General features: G+C 24.4%; 1 protein-coding gene across 1 annotated transcript; it reads left to right on the top strand.

Annotated features, from left to right (window-relative positions):
* Positions 1-471: 471 nt before the first annotated feature.
* LOC149963213 (uncharacterized) lies at positions 472-22990 on the top strand. Its single transcript, XM_090180421.1, has 2 exons — positions 472-1401; positions 18625-22990. Exons 1-2 carry the CDS (start codon positions 666-668, stop codon positions 22824-22826), a joined length of 4938 nt encoding a protein of 1645 aa, XP_090036547.1. The 5' UTR covers positions 472-665; the 3' UTR covers positions 22827-22990.
* The last annotated feature ends 327 nt before the right edge of the window (positions 22991-23317 follow it).

The raw sequence follows: 23317 nt of genomic DNA on the forward strand, positions 1-23317 counted from the left end.
ATGATGACGTCGCCTCTTTCAATTATTGTTCTATTTCTTAAATGTGATGGTCGGAAAACCAAACTTAAGAAATCTTTGATTTTTAAAAAAAATAAAGTTTTATAAAAAAGGAGAAAACGCCAGAAAACAGATTTATCTGACATCGTTACCAAAGGCTAGACAAACATCGTTTTCCTTTGACCGTTTTTGAAGGTAATTTTTATTTCTAGTATAATAAAATTTCATTCACGGTTGCAAACCAATTTATTTCAATTTACCTCAAAACTATATAGTGGTGGTTGAAAAAAGTTACAAAAAATATATTTTTTATTATAACTATATAAGATTCTAAAGGCGGGAATTTTTAAAGATAAAATCTGCCTTTGTTTGCTCATTTAAAAAAATTTCATGTTTTATCGCACCCTTACGCGAAGGCGTACGATTCCGAAAACTTTTCTTTTCTAGTAAACACTTCAAGAGAAATTTTCTTTGGCTTGTCACGTCGTCTCTTAAACGAGATTTACTGACCTTCTTTAAAACCGAACTTTAAGAACTGTTTAAATTTCTTGGAAGTAGCAAAACAGTTCGATTACTTTAAAGAACGTTGTTTTTAGGTTCACACGTATTTCGTTTTCTACCGCAACGGTTGTAATTTTACGATTATTATGAACTAGTGTTGACAAAGAATGTGTGGGCCCAAAATGATATTCTTGACATTCATCTGTCAAGTGTTCTTATTTTACTTTTCCGTGGCGGCAAATGGAGACTGTTGGTGGTCTGGTTGCCAACCGTCTTCTTGGGCAATAAGAGGGTGTCCTGATGGTCTTTCTGAAGCCAAAAGTGAAAGTTGCGAAGAAAAGAATAGCTTGAAGTATTATTGTTGTCCACCTTCTAAGAAAGAAGAAATTGGCTTAACTATAGTGAGAAGTAATTGCTGGTGGTCAGGCTGTCAACCGTCTTCTTGGGCAGTACGAGGATGTCCCGCGAATACCGTACAGAACAAAGAGGAAATGTGTGATGACGGGGATTCTGTCAAATACAGTTGCTGTGATGTTGCTTCTGAAAAACCTGCTAACGATCAAATATCTGATAGTGAAAAAAACGTTTTCCTTTTAGACTTGTCGAACTGTTTTTGGTCCGAGTGTAGGCCAAAAGATAACGATGGTCAGGATCAGGAATGCCCAATAGGAACCGAAGCAATAGACAAGGATAGTTGCGTCGATGAAACGCGAGTAAAATATCATTGCTGTTCTTCTAATACGAATGAGGAAAAAGTCAGCGACGACAATTGTTGGTGGACAACGTGTAAGTCGAAAAATGATTCCTGGAATGGCTGTTATTACAAGGCCGTTGCAGTTAACGTTCGAGAGTGCGATGACGGGAAAAGTGACAAATTTCAGTGCTGCTTCAAAAATGAAAAAGGTAATTCAATTTGATTTAAATATTCGCGTATTCGTTGCCATTTGCATACGTAAATAAAAATATGTACCTATTTTAGTATGTCACGACCTTGGCAAAAATTAAAACAATCATCTAAAGAAAGACACCATAGAGAAAACCACTCACATAGAGTGGAATGCCATGGAAGCGCATGAAACATTTTTCCTAACGGGCCAACTTGTTTTCGAGGCGTTAATAAATATAGTCCGAAGAGCGATTATGTTGTTTGTACATTTTTTATAGTATAAACTTACTTTTGTATACAGATATTGTACACTCTGTTTAAGAAAGTCTTCGAAAGGTTAAAATTTTGCCCTCTTTTTAATTCTGCTAGAAAACTATAATAGATAGCTCGATGAAACCAATTGCAACTATTATATATTTTCCAATATCTTTCGTTATTTATCGGTTTCGTCCACCAAAAATTAATAGCTTTGGCGGGAACCGTCAAAAATCATTTTTGACAACTTCTTAAATATTGGTTCAACGGCACTGACTCACGCGTTTTTGAATTCACAATGAACGGTTCATTTTTAGAAAGTGGAAAAATTAACCCTTTACAACCAACGGTTGAGAAGTTATCGCGTTTACAAACTTTTGTCGAAACTAGGAAACACCTAAAATGCATCAAGCAATTATAAATAACGCAACTTCAACAGCGATCCAACAACATATATTTAATTAAATGCTGGTTTAAAATAGTGCTAACAATTATTATAAACAATTTATAACGCAAATAGCTTTTTAAAAGCTTTAGCGTATAAAAAATGATATTCTTAAAACCACTTGCCAAGTTGTCCTAGAGGTAGGAATTGGTTTTTTTAAACTGACCTTTAATTAAATATTTTTTAATGTTGTTGGATAGCTGTCGAAGTTGTGTTATTAATAATTGTTTGGTGCATTTTAGGTTTTTCCTAGTTGGTTGTAGAGGGATAATTTTTCCACTTTCTAAATATGAAGCGACCATTGTGAATTCAAAAACGCGCGAGTCAGTGCCGTAGAACCAATATTTAAAAAATTGTCAAAAATGGCTTTTGACGGTTTCCGCCAAACTATTAATTTTTGGCGGACGAAACTGATAAATAACGAAAGATATTGGAAAATAAATAATAGTTGCAATTGGTTTCATCGATCTATCTATTATAGTTTTCTAGCAGAACTAAAAAAAGGGCAAAACCTTGTAACCAACAAATTTTTGAAAAATTAGATTTTTACGCATCAGTATTACTAAGGCATGTCCAAAAGTGTTGTAAAAGTTTCAGGTAAAAGTCATAAATATTTTACTATTTATGACTTAAAAAATGGTTTTGGATTTTATAATTTTCGCATTAAAAACCACGTTAAAATCTTATAACTTAGGTTTTGAAAAAGTCAAATACCTCAAAATTACGTTCATGTTGGTTAAAAGGTTTTGCCATGGGACAGCCGCTATATTACCAACTTGCTAGTTTCATGCCTCGAAAACAAGATGTTGCGTAGGAAAAGTGTTAGCCTTCCACTCGATGTGAGTGGGTTACTCTATGGAATGACATTTTCATTAAAAATCTGCGGTATATATATTAAGTTTCAAGCTCCCTTCTTGATCGACTTTCCATTTCAGTCTTAACTATATTTATCGTTTTATTTTAACATCTAAAACGTTTTTACTTCAGTGATTTATTTTTCTTTGTTGATGAATAGATCTTTCACATCAAACAGACATATTACTCTAACAATATAATATGAAGCATTAAAACGTGGATACCACGAAGTAAATTTTACTACAAAGTTCTGCTGAAATGCATATATTTTAGTGTTGACTAAATTTTAAACATCATACTACGAGTGAATAATGAATAATCTTTGATTCCATTCCATTTTTAAATTGATATACATATACAAATTTCACGATTCTTTTTTAAATAATCTAAGAAAAATAATAATTTTATCTATTCAATGATAGTCTTGCTGAAATTAGATGAAAATAATTTTAACAGCCTACATATAAAAGCCGGTCATGCTTTCCAGACCAGGGTGACGGTCACAATTTGGCGCAAAATAAAGAGAATTAATTTGAAGCGCATAAAATTTAAAAAAAAATTATTTTCCTTCGTCTTCTGAAAAAAAAAAATCGTTTCTGTTGGAATGTCTAGTGATAAAATACTGTTTAAAAAGTATTTCCAGAATTTAGCTTTTGGTCTGTATTAACCATATCTCGAACAGGTTTAGAGAGAAGTTGAAAAAGAGTTTTGCGGTCTATTCAGACGCGAACCGCCCTCGAGTAATTTCTTAAAAAATAAGTGTAAAAAAAAAGGCAGAAATGTTGGTTCTTCTAACCGGCAAATTCACTACCGTACTTCTAAGACCAGATAACTGTATAAATATATAATTATGATACATATTTATAATATTAAATATTATGTTATATAATTGTAATATATTATGTTATATAATTGTAATATATTATGTTATATAATTGTAATATTTTATGTTATATAATTGTAATATTTTATGTTATATAATTGTAATATTTTATGTTATATAATTGTAATATTTTATGTTATATAATTGTAATATTTTATGTTATATAATTGTAATATTTTATGTTATATAATTGTAATATTTTATGTTATATAATTGTAATATTTTATGTTTTATAATTGTAATATTTTATGTTTTATAATTGTAATATTTTATGTTTTATAATTGTAATATTTTATGTTTTATTATTCTAATATTTAATATTGTATAATATAATTGTAATATTTAATATTATGTTATATAATTGTAATATTTAATATTATGTTATATAATTGTAATATGTTATATGTTATATAATTGTAATATGTTATATGTTATATAATTGTAATATGTTATATGTTATATAATTGTAATATGTTATATGTTATATAATTCTAATATTTAATGAAATGAAATGTTTTATTTAACGTGCACGTCAACAGTACATAGGTACCTTCTAGGACCTGCACGGGCAATTACATATATTGAAAGAGCATAGTTTAAGTTTTTTAGGAGTTTAAGTACATTGGTCGAAATCTTTGAGGTTTACATACATCAAAGTTACAGAATATTGGTTAAATATACAAGAGTTATAATACATTGGTCGATAAATATTTGTGTTTTACGTACATTAAAAGAACATGGGTTAAATTTAGAGGTCCAAATTATCGGAGGTTTAAGATATCAGAGTATTTACCGGAGAATATGTCAATTTTGTCACTAAATTCATTGCATGTTAACTGAAACCGTATCAAAGGAGATGATTCTTTGGAGTTTTGGAAGGTTATTTTTCGCCTAGCGTTAAATTGTGGTACATGAAAGTTAAGAGAGGGTGTTAGCTCACTTAGATTCGGTTTAAATAGAATCTTTTTTAAAAACAATAGTTCACGTTTGGACGCGTACAGTCGTATGGTTTCCAGACCTAAGTGGTGTAGTAGGAACTCGCGGTCATATGGCAGGCGATATAAGAAATGGGTATGCGCAAGCTCTAAAAATTTATTTTGGATATTTTCGATTTTCTGAATTAAATAACAAGCGCAGCCTCCCCAAGAAAGCATGTCGTACGTTATTTTCGATCTCACGAGACTTATGTATAGAGTTTTGAAACAAGTCATGGAATTTAGTTGCTTTGCTAGACGGAGGGTGGCAAATAGCGTGCGTTTGGCACGCCCAGCCACATTCACTACGTGTTCGCGAAAGTAGAGTCCGGCGTCCAATATTATCCCCAGATCTTTCAGGGTATCGGTACGCGGTATAATCTTGCCGTTGATAGCGTAATTGAACAAACATTTTGTAGTCTTCCTCGTGAATGTCACTAGTTGGCTTTTGGTTTCATTGATCAACAAGTTATTTTTGGCACACCAGGTTGATACTGCAGTAATGTCGCTTTGTAAATTTTCGCAATCTGTACGGGTTTTGATATTTTTGTATAATTTATTATCATCCGCAAATTGTTTGATTTTAGAGTGTTGGGCAACGTACGGTAGGTCGTTCGCGTAAATATTATATAATAAAGGGCCTAGGGAGCTTCCCTGAGGTACACCACAGGTAGTGGGAAAGGAAATGTCGGTGAGGTGACCATTGCATTTGATGATGTTGATGCGATTCTTCAGATAACCCTCTACCCACAGAGAAGCTTTGCCGACTAACCCATACCAATTTAATTTGTGCAATAGGAGCGGGTGTGAAACTCTATCAAAAGCCTTCGACAAGTCGATTGACAGCACGTCTACTTGGCCTTGGTTAAGAACGGGCGGAAATACATCGTTCAAGAACGTGACATGATTCGTTTCGACAGATCGTGACTGCAAAAACCCATGCTGCGTTTCAGAAAAGTTGGGTTTAAACCAATTATAGAGTATCGAATTCATAACCGAGTCAAAGATCTTTGCGAAGCAGCAGAGCAAGGATATGGGTCTATAGTTCTTGACATCTCCCGCGAAACCGTTCTTAAAAATCGGTGACACCGCCACAATCTTCCAAAGAGACGGGAACGTACCCGTTTCCAGGGACATGTTAAAGATGTGGCAAAGGATCGGGGTGAAGATATCAGAGCAGCCCTTTAATATAAATAGTGGGATATCGTCCACCCCAGTCGAATTGGTTAACTTGAGCTTTTTAATAGCGGTTTTTATGTGAGCTTCGGTTATATGCACATGTGATAGAGTGCTAGCTGGGACTATGCTATTAGGAAATTAATAATTAGTAGTATTCGTGATGGTGTCTGATGCAATGTTTTTAAAATTTTCCGAAAATTCTCTCGCTAGGGCAGCGGGGTCGGTCGTGATCTTTGAATTGATTTGAAGAGCGATTTGAGGTGTTTGATTTTTCAGTCTTTTGTTGACGAATGTCCAGAGGTGCTTTGGATTCTTTAAGGATTTCTCATAGGTCGAGTTAGCATGGTGGGTTTTAGCGTGTTGTAACAGTTGTTTTACGTCCTTTCGGAGTTTTTCGTACTCCACTTGGTCCTCCGACCTGCCTAATCGCTTGGATTTGCGGTGGTAATAGTCTTTCTTTTTTAGGGCTTTTATTAGTTCATCTGTAAACCAGTGTGGCAACTTAGTGGTAGCTCTTCCCCTCGTTTTGGGAATGTGAGTTGACATTGCCTTCTGGACTTGGAGTGTAGATCGGTGACCAATCCAGCGAGTTAAGTTCCTTATATAGGCTGAGATAGTCGCCTCGCCGAAATTTATAGGTCTTTTTCGGTTGAGAGCCAGAGTTGGGGATGTTGCTATGATAGGTAATCAATAGTGGAGGATGGGCAGTGTCAATCGGTACTAGATACGTATTGGCTTCCTCGGTGGTAACTAAAGAATTGTTTACCAGTACAAGATCTAGAATCTAATATTGTATAATATAATTGTAATATTTTATATGATATATAATTGTAATATTTTATATGTTATATAATATAATTGTAATATTTTATATGTTATATAATATAATTGTAATATTTAATGTTATATAATTTTAATATTTAATATGTTATATAATTGTAATATTTAACATTTTAATTTTTTACATTAATACAAGACAGTGTATACATTTCTAGATATTTAAACTCCTCAAATAACACATTGATATAATTGATATTTTTATGCCACTGTGTGTACAGCCTTGTTGGTTCGATAAGTAACGGTTGTTGTGCACGTTAAATAAAAGCATTTCATTTCATTGCATTTCATATAATTGTTATATTTAATATGTTATATAATTGTAATATTTAATATGTTATATAATTGTAATATTTAATATGTTATATAATTGTAATATTTAATATGTTATATAATTGTAATATTTAATATGTTATATAATTGTAATATTTAATATGTTATATAATTGTAATATTTAATATGTTATATAATTGTAATATTTAATATGTTATATAATTGTAATATTTAATATGTTATATAATTGTAATATTTAATATGTTATATAATTGTAATATTTAATATGTTATATAATTGTAATATTTAATATGTTATATAATTGTAATATTTAATATGTTATATAATTGTAATATTTAATATGTTATATAATTGTAATATTTAATATGTTATATAATTGTAATATTTAATATGTTATATAATTGTAATATTTTATATAATTGTTATATTTAATATGTTATATAATTGTTATATTTAATATGTTATATAATTGTAATATTTAATATGTTATATAATTGTAATATTTAATATGTTATATAATTGTAATATTTAATATGTTATATAATTGTAATATTTAATATGTTATATAATTGTAATATTTAATATGTTATATAATTGTAATATTTAATATGTTATATAATTGTAATATTTAATATGTTATATAATTGTAATATTTAATATGTTATATAATTGTAATATTTAATATGTTATATAATTGTAATATTTAATATGTTATATAATTGTAATATTTAATATGTTATATAATTGTAATATTTAATATGTTATACAATTGTAATATTTAATATGTTATATAATTGTAATATTTAATATTTTATATAATTGTAATATTTAATATGTTATATAATTGTAATATTTAATATGTTATATAATTGTAATATTTAATATGTTATATAATTGTAATATTTAATATGTTATATAATTGTAATATTTAATATGTTATATAATTGTAATATTTAATGTTATATAATTGTAATATTTAATGTTATATAATTGTAATATTTAATATGTTATATAATTGTAATATTTAATATGTTATATAATTGTAATATTTAATATGTTATATAATTGTAATATTTAATATGTTATATAATTGTAATATTTAATATGTTATATAATTGTAATATTTAATATGTTATATAATTGTAATATTTAATATGTTATATAATTGTAATATTTAATATGTTATATAATTGTAATATTTAATGTTATATAATTGTAATATTTAATATGTTATATAATTGTAATATTTAATATGTTATATAATTGTAATATTTAATGTTATATAATTGTAATATTTAATATGTTATATAATTGTAATATTTAATATGTTATATAATTGTAATATTTAATATGTTATATAATTGTAATATTTAATATGTTATATAATTGTAATATTTAATATGTTATATAATTGTAATATTTAATATGTTATATAATTGTAATATTTAATATGTTATATAATTGTAATATTTAATATGTTATATAATTGTAATATTTAATATGTTATATAATTGTAATATTTAATATGTTATATAATTGTAATATTTAATATGTTATATAATTGTAATATTTAATATGTTATATAATATAATTGTAATATTTTATATGTTATATAATATAATTGTAATATTTAATGTTATATAATTTTAATATTTAATATGTTATATAATTGTAATATTTAACATTTTAATTTTTTACATTAATACAAGACAGTGTATACATTTCTAGATATTTAAACTCCTCAAATAACACATTGATATAATTGATATTTTTATGCCACTGTGTGTACAGCCTTGTTGGTTCGATAAGTAACGGTTGTTGTGCACGTTAAATAAAAGCATTTCATTTCATTGCATTTCATATAATTGTTATATTTAATATGTTATATAATTGTAATATTTAATATGTTATATAATTGTAATATTTAATATGTTATATAATTGTAATATTTAATATGTTATATAATTGTAATATTTAATATGTTATATAATTGTAATATTTAATATGTTATATAATTGTAATATTTAATATGTTATATAATTGTAATATTTAATATGTTATATAATTGTAATATTTAATATGTTATATAATTGTAATATTTAATATGTTATATAATTGTAATATTTAATATGTTATATAATTGTAATATTTAATATGTTATATAATTGTAATATTTAATATTTTATATAATTGTTATATTTAATATGTTATATAATTGTTATATTTAATATGTTATATAATTGTAATATTTAATATGTTATATAATTGTAATATTTAATATGTTATATAATTGTAATATTTAATATGTTATATAATTGTAATATTTAATATGTTATATAATTGTAATATTTAATATGTTATATAATTGTAATATTTAATATGTTATATAATTGTAATATTTAATATGTTATACAATTGTAATATTTAATATGTTATATAATTGTAATATTTAATATGTTATATAATTGTAATATTTAATATGTTATATAATTGTAATATTTAATATGTTATATAATTGTAATATTTAATATGTTATATAATTGTAATATTTAATATGTTATACAATTGTAATATTTAATATGTTATATAATTGTAATATTTAATATTTTATATAATTGTAATATTTAATGTTATATAATTGTAATATTTAATGTTATATAATTGTAATATTTAATATGTTATATAATTGTAATATTTAATATGTTATATAATTGTAATATTTAATATGTTATATAATTGTAATATTTAATATGTTATATAATTGTAATATTTAATATGTTATATAATTGTAATATTTAATATGTTATATAATTGTAATATTTAATATGTTATATAATTGTAATATTTAATATGTTATATAATTGTAATATTTAATGTTATATAATTGTAATATTTAATATGTTATATAATTGTAATATTTAATATGTTATATAATTGTAATATTTAATGTTATATAATTGTAATATTTAATGTTATATAATTGTAATATTTAATATGTTATATAATTGTAATATTTAATATGTTATATAATTGTAATATTTAATATGTTATATAATTGTAATATTTAATATGTTATATAATTGTAATATTTAATATGTTATATAATTGTAATATTTAATATGTTATATAATTGTAATATTTAATATGTTATATAATTGTAATATTTAATATGTTATATAATTGTAATATTTAATATGTTATATAATTGTAATATTTAATATGTTATATAATTGTAATATTTAATATGTTATATAATTGTAATATTTAATATGTTATATAATTGTAATATTTAATATGTTATACAATTGTAATATTTAATATGTTATATAATTGTAATATTTAATATGTTATATAATTGTAATATTTAATATGTTATATAATTGTAATATTTAATATGTTATATAATTGTAATATTTAATATGTTATACAATTGTAATATTTAATATGTTATATAATTGTAATATTTAATATTTTATATAATTGTAATATTTAATGTTATATAATTGTAATATTTAATGTTATATAATTGTAATATTTAATATGTTATATAATTGTAATATTTAATATGTTATATAATTGTAATATTTAATATGTTATATAATTGTAATATTTAATATGTTATATAATTGTAATATTTAATATGTTATATAATTGTAATATTTAATATGTTATATAATTGTAATATTTAATATGTTATATAATTGTAATATTTAATATGTTATATAATTGTAATATTTAATGTTATATAATTGTAATATTTAATATGTTATATAATTGTAATATTTAATATGTTATATAATTGTAATATTTAATGTTATATAATTGTAATATTTAATATGTTATATAATTGTAATATTTAATATGTTATATAATTGTAATATTTAATATGTTATATAATTGTAATATTTAATATGTTATATAATTGTAATATTTAATATGTTATATAATTGTAATATTTAATATGTTATATAATTGTAATATTTAATATGTTATATAATTGTAATATTTAATATGTTATATAATTGTAATATTTAATATGTTATATAATTGTAATATTTAATATGTTATATAATTGTAATATTTAATATGTTATATAATTGTAATATTTAATATGTTATATAATTGTAATATTTAATATGTTATATAATTGTAATATTTAATATGTTATATAATTGTAATATTTAATATGTTATATAATTGTAATATTTAATATGTTATATAATTGTAATATTTAATATGTTATATAATTGTAATATTTAATATGTTATATAATTGTAATATTTAATATGTTATATAATTGTAATATTTAATATGTTATATAATTGTAATATTTAATATGTTATATAATTGTAATATTTAATATGTTATATAATTGTAATATTTAATATGTTATATAATTGTAATATTTAATATGTTATATAATTGTAATATTTAATATGTTATATAATTGTAATATTTAATATGTTATATAATTGTAATATTTAATATGTTATATAATTGTAATATTTAATATGTTATATAATTGTAATATTTAATATGTTATATAATTGTAATATTTAATGTTATATAATTGTAATATTTAATATGTTATATAATTGTAATATTTAATGTTATATAATTGTAATATTTAATATGTTATATAATTGTAATATTTAATATGTTATATAATATAATTGTAATATTTTATATGTTATATAATATAATTGTAATATTTAATGTTATATAATTTTAATATTTAATATGTTATATAATTGTAATATTTAACATTTTAATTTTTTACATTAATACAAGACAGTGTATACATTTCTAGATATTTAAACTCCTCAAATAACACATTGATATAATTGATATTTTTATGCCACTGTGTGTACAGCCTTGTTGGTTCGATAAGTAACGGTTGTTGTGCACGTTAAATAAAAGCATTTCATTTCATTGCATTTCATATAATTGTTATATTTAATATGTTATATAATTGTAATATTTAATATGTTATATAATTGTAATATTTAATATGTTATATAATTGTAATATTTAATATGTTATATAATTGTAATATTTAATATGTTATATAATTGTAATATTTAATATGTTATATAATTGTAATATTTAATATGTTATATAATTGTAATATTTAATATGTTATATAATTGTAATATTTAATATGTTATATAATTGTAATATTTAATATGTTATATAATTGTAATATTTAATATGTTATATAATTGTAATATTTAATATGTTATATAATTGTAATATTTAATATGTTATATAATTGTAATATTTAATATTTTATATAATTGTTATATTTAATATGTTATATAATTGTTATATTTAATATGTTATATAATTGTAATATTTAATATGTTATATAATTGTAATATTTAATATGTTATATAATTGTAATATTTAATATGTTATATAATTGTAATATTTAATATGTTATATAATTGTAATATTTAATATGTTATATAATTGTAATATTTAATATGTTATATAATTGTAATATTTAATATGTTATATAATTGTAATATTTAATATGTTATATAATTGTAATATTTAATATGTTATACAATTGTAATATTTAATATGTTATATAATTGTAATATTTAATATGTTATATAATTGTAATATTTAATATGTTATATAATTGTAATATTTAATATGTTATATAATTGTAATATTTAATATGTTATATAATTGTAATATTTAATATGTTATATAATTGTAATATTTAATATGTTATACAATTGTAATATTTAATATGTTATATAATTGTAATATTTAATATTTTATATAATTGTAATATTTAATGTTATATAATTGTAATATTTAATGTTATATAATTGTAATATTTAATATGTTATATAATTGTAATATTTAATATGTTATATAATTGTAATATTTAATATGTTATATAATTGTAATATTTAATATGTTATATAATTGTAATATTTAATATGTTATATAATTGTAATATTTAATATGTTATATAATTGTAATATTTAATGTTATATAATTGTAATATTTAATGTTATATAATTGTAATATTTAATATGTTATATAATTGTAATATTTAATATGTTATATAATTGTAATATTTAATGTTATATAATTGTAATATTTAATATGTTATATAATTGTAATATTTAATATGTTATATAATTGTAATATTTAATATGTTATATAATTGTAATATTTAATATGTTATATAATTGTAATATTTAATATGTTATATAATTGTAATATTTAATATGTTATATAATTGTAATATTTAATATGTTATATAATTGTAATATTTAATATGTTATATAATTGTAATATTTAATATGTTATATAATTGTAATATTTAATATGTTATATAATTGTAATATTTAATATGTTATATAATTGTAATATTTAATATGTTATATAATTGTAATATTTAATATGTTATATAATTGTAATATTTAATATGTTATATAATTGTAATATTTAATATGTTATATAATTGTAATATTTAATATTACAATTATATAACATATTAAATATTACAATTATATAACATATTAAATATTACAATTATATAACATATTAAATATTACAATTATATAACATATTAAATATTACAATTATATAACATATTAAATATTACAATTATATAACATATTAAATATTACAATTATATAACATTAAATATTACAATTATATAACATTAAATATTACAATTATATAACATTAAATATTACAATTATATAACATTAAATATTACAATTATATAACATATTAAATATTACAATTATATAACATATTAAATATTACAATTATATAACATTAAATATTACAATTATATAACATATTAAATATTACAATTATATAACATATTAAATATTACAATTATATAACATATTAAATATTACAATTATATAACATATTAAATATTACAATTATATAACATATTAAATATTACAATTATATAACATATTAAATATTACAATTATATAACATATTAAATATTACAATTATATAACATATTAAATATTACAATTATATAACATATTAAATATTACAATTATATAACATATTAAATATTACAATTATATAACATATTAAATATTACAATTATATAACATATTAAATATTACAATTATATAACATATTAAATATTACAATTATATAACATATTAAATATTACAATTATATAACATATTAAATATTACAATTATATAACATATTAAATATGTTATATAATTGTAATATTTAATGTTATATAATTGTAATATTTAATGTTATATAATTGTAATATTTAATATGTTATATAATTGTAATATTTAATATGTTATATAATTGTAATATTTAATATGTTATATAATTGTAATATTTAATATGTTATATAATTGTAATATTTAATATGTTATATAATTGTAATATTTAATATGTTATATAATTGTAATATTTAATATGTTATATAATTGTAATATTTAATATGTTATATAATTGTAATATTTAATATGTTATATAATTGTAATATTTAATATGTTATATAATTGTAATATTTAATATGTTATATAATTGTAATATTTAATATTTTATATAATTGTAATATTTAATATTTTATATAATTAATATGTTATATAATTGTAATATTTAATATGTTATATAATTGTAATATTTAATATGTTATATAATTGTAATATTTAATATGTTATATAATTGTAATATTTAATATGTTATATAATTGTAATATTTAATATGTTATATAATTGTAATATTTAATATGTTATATAATTGTAATATTTAATATGTTATATAATTGTAATATTTAATATGTTATATAATTGTAATATTTAATATGTTATATAATTGTAATATTTAATATGTTATATAATTGTAATATTTAATATGTTATATAATTGTAATATTTAATATGTTATATAATTGTAATATTTAATATGTTATATAATTGTAATATTTAATATGTTATATAATTGTAATATTTAATATTTTATATAATTGTAATATTTAATATTTTATATAATTAATATGTTATATAATTGTAATATTTAATATGTTATATAATTGTAATATTTAATATGTTATATAATTGTAATATTTAATATGTTATATAATTGTAATATTTAATATGTTATATAATTGTAATATTTAATATGTTATATAATTGTAATATTTAATATGTTATATAATTGTAATATTTAATATTTTATATAATTGTAATATTTAATATTTTATATAATTAATATGTTATATAATTGTAATATTTAATATGTTATATAATTGTAATATTTAATATGTTATATAATTGTAATATTTAATATGTTATATAATTGTAATATTTAATATGTTATATAATTGTAATATTTAATATGTTATATAATTGTAATATTTAATATGTTATATAATTGTAATATTTAATATGTTATATAATTGTAATATTTAATATGTTATATAATTGTAATATTTAATATGTTATATAATTGTAATATTTTATGTTTTATAATTGTAATATTTTATGTTTTATAATTGTAATATTTTGTTTTATAATTGTAATATTTTATGTTTTATTATTCTAATATTTAATATTGTATAATATAATTGTAATATTTAATATGTTATATAATTGTAATATTTAATATGTTATATAATTGTAATATTTAATATGTTATATAATTGTAATATTTAATATGTTATATAATTGTAATATTTAATATGTTATATAATTGTAATATTTAATGTTATATAATTGTAATATTTAATATGTTATATAATTGTAATATTTAATATGTTATATAATTGTAATATTTAATGTTATATAATTGTAATATTTAATGTTATATAATTGTAATATTAAATGAAATGAAATGATTTTATTTACATCAACAGTGCAGAGTGCGCCAACAAGGATATACACTTTGAAATGCGTAACAAAACATTTTGAGAACATAAAATATAAAATGGAATTTAAACAACACAGTATTGCAGGAGAGATAAACCACCCTACTTCAATTTTAAAATATCAGAATATTTACACGCGAAAATGTCTATAACATCATTGTACGAATTGCAAGTACTCTGCATACGTTGTAAGGGAGATTTAATATTACAATTATTTTTAAAGGTGGTTGGGTTTCTAGTACCATATTGTGGAACGTTAAGATTTAATTTTTCGGTTAAATTGATAAGTTTAAATTTTTTTATTGTGTTGCGTAGAAACAACAGTTCACGCTTATCGGAAAATAATTTCACAGTGTCGAAGTTTAAGTGGTTTAACAAAAAATCGTAATCGTATGGTTTGTTTTTGAGAAAGTACGTATGGGCTAATTCAATGAATTTCCTTTGCACACTTTCTACTTTATTAAAGAGGTAGTCAGCGCAACCTCCCCAGGAAAGAATATTGTACGTTAGTTTTGACCTAACGAGTCTAAGGTAAAGAAGCTTGAAACAACGTACAGAATTAAAGTCTCTTGATAGTTTAAGGACAGCGTATAGCTTTTGAAAAATTAAAGTCTATAGTGCTAAGTGGAGTATTTTTTTTCTAATATCGTAGAATAATTTATTAAAAATGGGATTCAGATAAAGACGTAATTTTAGTGGAATTAATATTTGTAAAGTGTTTCCATAACGGTTTTCAATGGTATTAATTTGTTGAAGATTACTGGCGTAACATAGATCGAAAATAAAATTAGCTTTTTTCTTTGTATAATATGAACAGCGAGAACTATCGTGACGCAGCCAGTCAACCCTTGGTAGATTGAAATCGCTCAAAAGTTTTATTTCATTCTGTAAATACGGTGCATTTTTTTGCTAATGGTTGTTAAATTCTTCAAATAGTTTTGTATCACATTCTGGTGAAAAACAAACGTTGCTAAGTATTAGTGTTTGTTACTGCGTTAATTTTCATATCCAAAAATATGCATTCCAGTATGATTTCTAAATCAGTGCGTCGAATAACAGTGAATGAATTTATAATAGCGATTAAAACTCCTCCTCCGATATTAATTATCAATACTAATATTTAATTTATCCGAACGAAAAATAGAGTAAGAACTCGGGAAATAATCTTGATTAAAATGGGTATTATTAAACCCGGTTTCAGTGATGCGTATAATGTCGAGGTTAGTTAAATTCTACGATAAGTTATTAGTAAGTTATTAGTAAGTTTTTTAATTTCTTCAAATTTGTTTAGGATTTAGATATATTATCCCTTTTAATTATGGACTAATCTACTTTTTCGCGTATTTTATCATCCTTAGTTAAATTCTTACTTGTTCAAAATAAGTCAGATTTAGTGCGAAGGCCTCGCGTATTTTGATATCCAATGCTCTGTTTTCTAGTTATCATTAGTATCCGGATGTTTGAAGTCAAATTTTTGGTCATCGTAGAATTTTTCTTGAAATTCCATAAGGCAATAACCTGGCTATATGTCAGGGTCGCTTAGTCCCAGAAATTCGACATCTTCACAACTGATATGGAATGAAGAGTAGCCCGAGAATTTAGTTTTCAACTTTACGCAACTGATGCTTTTCAAATTTGTTTCTTCAGAGAGGAATACATCTAGGTCGTAAATATCATTATGTTGTTCGCAAATTTAAATTTCGTGTCACTTTCGCCTCATAATTTTTAATCAAAAATTAAAAAAAAACCAGTCTAGACTAGTAGACTAGTATAGAGTAAAAACCCTTTAAAAGTAATGTTTCGATATTTTATTTTTCCGATTTGCGGAAAATTTTCCGCATTTAATTTTTCCAGGAAATTAACAACTCTAATAAAATAAAGTACTGATATTAAGTGAAAATACCGAGACAAGTGGCGTCTGGTTTCTTTTCTTTAGCAACCAAAAGCATCTTAAATTGTTTTTATAAAAGCAGCTTCCAAAAATGAATTTTTTATGTACTTAAAATAGACCCCCTTTTATAGTTGTCAAGAGTCTAAAGTATTCAACTTTACTCGTTACTATAAATTAAATGTCATCATTTTAAAGCATCAATTTCTGAAGTCAATTTACGTAAAACAACTCGGTTTTCGAATGTATTTCTTTAAATGAGTTTCGTTTACACCACAAATATTTCGGGGCTTTTATGTTAACCGACGATTTGAACGTCATTTCCTAATTCTTATAAATAATATTAATTGCTTAAGTTAATTCATATTTATATTTATAACTCTTGTTCAATCAAAAATCTTTTTAACTTAAAATATGGAACTTTCGAAACTAACCCCCAGGTAATAAACATCCGTTGTTTGAATCCTTACAAAACAATCGTCTTTTGTTTACAATTTATTGAAATTATTGAAATTTTTATTCCTACCACTTGAAGCAAGTCCACTTCTGACCCGTTCCTGCCATTAAAAATTTCCTGTCGTCTTAAGTATAAAAGCACTTGTTTGGTTTAGATAATGACGGTTTAGCTCTGGGTTTTTCGACTTCGTGTTCTAAGAATTATTACTCGTATAAAGAATATTTATTTGACTGATAAAAAGATTTTATTTTTAAAAGCGTTTAAATCTACAATTTTTTTTCCAGAAATTTCCTTTCATCCGGTCGACAACACTAAAAAGGACTACAAACAGTACGTTCAAAATTTGCTGAAACCGGACGAAGACCGAATAGTTAAATCAAGTCCTTTAAAATGCGAAGACATTGACAGAACGAGCTCTTTGGTCTTAACCACTGAAAACGAAAACATCGGTGTACCATTTTGCCATTTGTGCCCAAATTTACCATTCCGTAAAAAAATGGGCGTTTTCTTAAACAGAGTTCCATTGACTAGTCATACGAATTCTAATTTTGGGGACTGTTTCGGCGAATGCTTCAACGAAGTAAAATGCCTCGCGCTCAGTTTCGATCACCACTCTAAAATTTGCTATCTTTACAATAGTACGGTGGGACATTTCGTGAAGCAAAATCAATGGACCACGGTCATTAAAAACCAACCAACTGGTGTCATTGGTAAATGGTTATTCAGTCGTCATACCGTATTATCGGGAAAAATTAAAAACAACGTACAAGCAGGGACACTCTTAGAATGTTTACAGATATGCGATACTACAGTAGACTGTAAACACGTTTCGTACAACCTACTAATTGGTGAATGTACTTTACTTAGCAAAGGTGATACTGATTTAAGCTTCGATTATGAATATGGTAACGTGGTTGCCCTCGACCTGGAAAGTGTTCATGATAAATCAGATTTTGAATGGAGATTTAGCAAAGAAGAGGCGTTTAAGAACGAAAATACTGATTACATACCAAATTATCACTCTTCCTCAAATTGTTCCAAACCAAAAGAATATGGTTTAAAATCGTTTTATAACAACAAGTGTCTTACCTCTGGTGGGTTGGGATGTGATTATAAAACCGGATGTACCACTTGTTATTACCCAGAATTATTAAAAGGGTATAGGAGAGATTTACCAATTTGTCGTGATAGTAAAGTCCTGCGCAGAGAAACAGTTAAAGAGAAGTTGAAGGATTGTTTCAGAGATTGCTTGAAAACTAAATCATGTCTCGGTATTAATTTTAGAGAAACTAATTTGAAATGTGAAAAACTTACTGAAACTTTATCCAATATTAATCCGTTAGATCAACGTTATATTCTGCAGTATCCGTTATCATTTGATTCGAATAGAGACCAAATGGAACTCTATGGAACATTTAACTTGCAATATTTGAATAACCTTGACACATTTCAGTCACAAGATATTCTAAACTGTTTTTCGGGTGAAATAAAAAAAGTAGATTTGTCAAACGACGATGACTCGACAGACGTAGCAATGGACACGAATTTCAAGAGTAAATTGCTTAACACCGTAAAGCAAATTGGTCAGTTAATTTTCACGTACTATGTGACTGAAACCAATTCGAGTTACCATGGGATAAAGGGCGTCGTAGATATCATAGAAGAAAAAGCGTCGAATAATTATTTGGAAACAATACCAAATTTTCTTAATATTTCCACTGTTACTACAGCCGAGCTGCCAGAAGAAAATAAAATATATTTAATACCACATTTTTTTGAAAGGACCAATCCAACAACTCAAAGCTTATTGAGATCGATTGGTAAAACTAACGCTTCCCGTACCATGAAATTACAGATATCAAAAAACATCTTAGATAAATCTTTAAAAGATAATACTATCGATAAGCTATCGACAGATAATTGTAATGTTGCTGTAAAATACCAACGCATGGTTCCAGGTCAACATACTTGTTACCAAGAAGAATTGGCGCAACCTTGTTCAATCATGTCTCATTTGGGCTCTTCTGATGAAATTTTAGATTTGTTTAATTGTAAAAATAAAATTGAAAACCCAAGTTGTAATTTTGAATGTGACGTCGGTTTCGATGAACTTCCATTTGAAAACAATTGTAACGGAAGCGAATTCACGTTTTGTAAGAGGCAGGAATGTAAAGATGACTTGTTTCCTTTGATTCAAGTAAAAGTACCCAAGCAAAATATTTTTCCGTCGATAACAAATCTTAAAACTGCCTTTGTTATTAAATTCGACTTTCTTCGAGGGCTGCCCATATGGTCTTTATTTTACCCAAATCAAGTAAAAAGTGGCGAAGTTACTACAAGTAATACAATAACTGAGGTTAACAGTTTCCCTTGCGTATGTAATGAAACCAAATTCATAGAAATTGGTGGTTCGTCAATGCTGACGGTGAATATTGTCCATGGACATCTAATTCCACCAAATGCCGGGTTTAATAGCCAGAAAGCTAAAAAAGCAACTAAGAGCTGTCTCAATATTTTCCCCGAAGACTCGGCTTCAAATGTCATGTGGACTGCGATTGACCGACAAGTTCAATGTTTTGCAAATCGAATTGAATCTTTGGTCTTAACTGGTTTGTGCCACAAAGGCGAAGTAACTTTGAAGAGTAAAAGTATTCCCACTTGCCAATGGAAAATGGTGTGTTACCGCAAACCTGAAAACAAAACGGAGACTGTAGTTGTCGGATTCTTGAGCAACAACGATAACAGAAACACATTATTTGATAAAATGGAACGGTTGTCAACACCTGTTTCTCAGGCTCATATAGAAAGCTTTTTGCAAGTGGTACCAGGATATTCGAACCCATGGATTGAAGGAGGAAGGTACGTTCTCGTTGGGAAAGATTTAAATAAAGATTCGATAACACCGTTGGATTGTTCTTCCGTAAACATTTTGGATGAAACAGAAGCTTTACAATGGGAAAAAAGCATCAGAGGAGCTGAACAGAGTTTCGGGAATGAAGTCAGAGGATGCAGTAAAGTGGAAGCCGAACAAATTGCGCTAAAAGATCGAGTGCAATCGATATTAATGAAAGACCTGGTCAATATAAAAGACGAAGCTAATGTTCAGACAGCTACTAAATGCAGAAAGCGAATTGTTGGCTATTTTCCATCCTGGGGCGAAAGAGAATTTACTGCAACGCAAGCTCGAAGATTAACCCACGTTATTTTTGCATTTCTTAAAATGAACTCCAATGGTTACGTATCACTAGGAAATAATAACGCTTACGGTGACATTGAATCGCAAACGTCACTTAGACGTTTGAAACAAGTGATGACAATCGCCGCTGAAGCGCACCATTTGAAAGTGATGTTTTCAGTTGGAGGGTGGGCGAATTCTCAGTATTTTAGCGACGTATCGGCCTCGCCCACAAAACGACTTAATTTCGTTTCGTCAGTAATCGAGAACCTAGATACGTTTAAATTTGATGGGGTTGACATCGACTGGGAGTTTCCGTTCTACGGAGGATCCTCTCAAGGTGTTCCCGAAGACAAGGGCAATTATATCCTACTTCTAAAAGAACTTAGAACCGCCTTTGACATTCACGCTAAGTTTAATAACAGATTAGATTCTCCATATTTGTTATCCTTCGCCGGAACCGCCGCTCATTGGACGTTACAAAATGGATACGATGTGTTGGAAATGTTAAAATACGCCAATTGGGTTAACGTAATGGCCTACGACTTCTTCGGTCCATGGAGCATACACACCGGCCCCCCTGCACCGCTTTACTTCGCAATGCCTGACGGTTACCCTGGTAAAATCAACGTTGATTGGACAGTTAATAAATACGCTTGTCTTATTAAAGACCCCAGTCGAATGAATCTGGGGATTCCATTCTATGGACGTTATTGGAAAAATGTGGGGGAACCTTTTGACTCCAACTTAGATAGTAGCAAGATGTGGCGACATGCTTATCGCGTAAATGGTACCTTCGAAGGAGGACATGAAAGTTACCGAGATATTCTGAACAAGTACATTCGAAGTCCGAACTATCAAAAAATGTACGATGACAAAGTAGAGGCTCCGTTCGCGTGGAGTGAAACGGAGAAAATATTCTTGGGCTACGAAGACGAACGTTCCATTAAAGCCAAGGTTGATTACGCAGCTAAAAAGAATCTTGGTGGTTTAATGGTTTGGGCAATTGATCAAGACGATGAAGAACTTTCTTTGCTGAAGGCTGTTAGTAATGGTAATCTCTGCGAACGTACTGATTCTGATGACGTTAGTTTGAAGTGTTTAAATGTCACGGAAAAGATATGGTGGAATTCCGAAGACGGCGATGAATTTCACCTTTTATGCGGCCCAACTGCGCCATTATACAAAGGTGTTGCCCCAATCTGCGACCCAGAAGATCCCGGGTACAGTTGCTGTGGTGCTAACGGTATCTGTGGGAGCGGGAAAAAATACTGTAGTTGCGATACCTGTATTGATTTTTCTGCAAAATAGATGTAATTTTCTGTAATATTGATTGTATTTTTTTACATGTTTTGGTTTTAGGGTAAAGGTTTCATTTCGTAGACACGGGACACTTTTTTCAATTTGAAAATTTTCACGAATAATTACGAATGCTTTTTGAGAGTCATGACTTTATCATGAAAATAATAAAATACAATGAATATATAACATTTTCCATGTATTTATTATTTAAATATAAATTTACTTTCCTTTAACTGTAAAAGACACAGACATAAACACATTAACAAATCAGCATATCTTTTATTAAAACACGCTTAACAGTAGTCGTCGTGCTTATCAATTCTCCCTTGTGGAAACTTGTGCTACAGTAACACTATAAAAGGTTTTTAAAATATAGATGTATAAATCTTCCTTTGCGTTATCGTCGTCTAGTAACGTTAGCCAAAATATTTTCTAGCTTCGAAAAAATGTCCTTTTATGATGTCTTAAAACTTAATAGATCAGAAGTACCAATAGTTTGG

This window comes from Leiobunum rupestre, chromosome 1 (genome assembly GCF_980474605.1).
Source record: "Leiobunum rupestre chromosome 1, qqLeiRupe1.1.hap1, whole genome shotgun sequence".
NCBI lineage: Eukaryota > Metazoa > Arthropoda > Arachnida > Opiliones > Sclerosomatidae > Leiobunum > Leiobunum rupestre.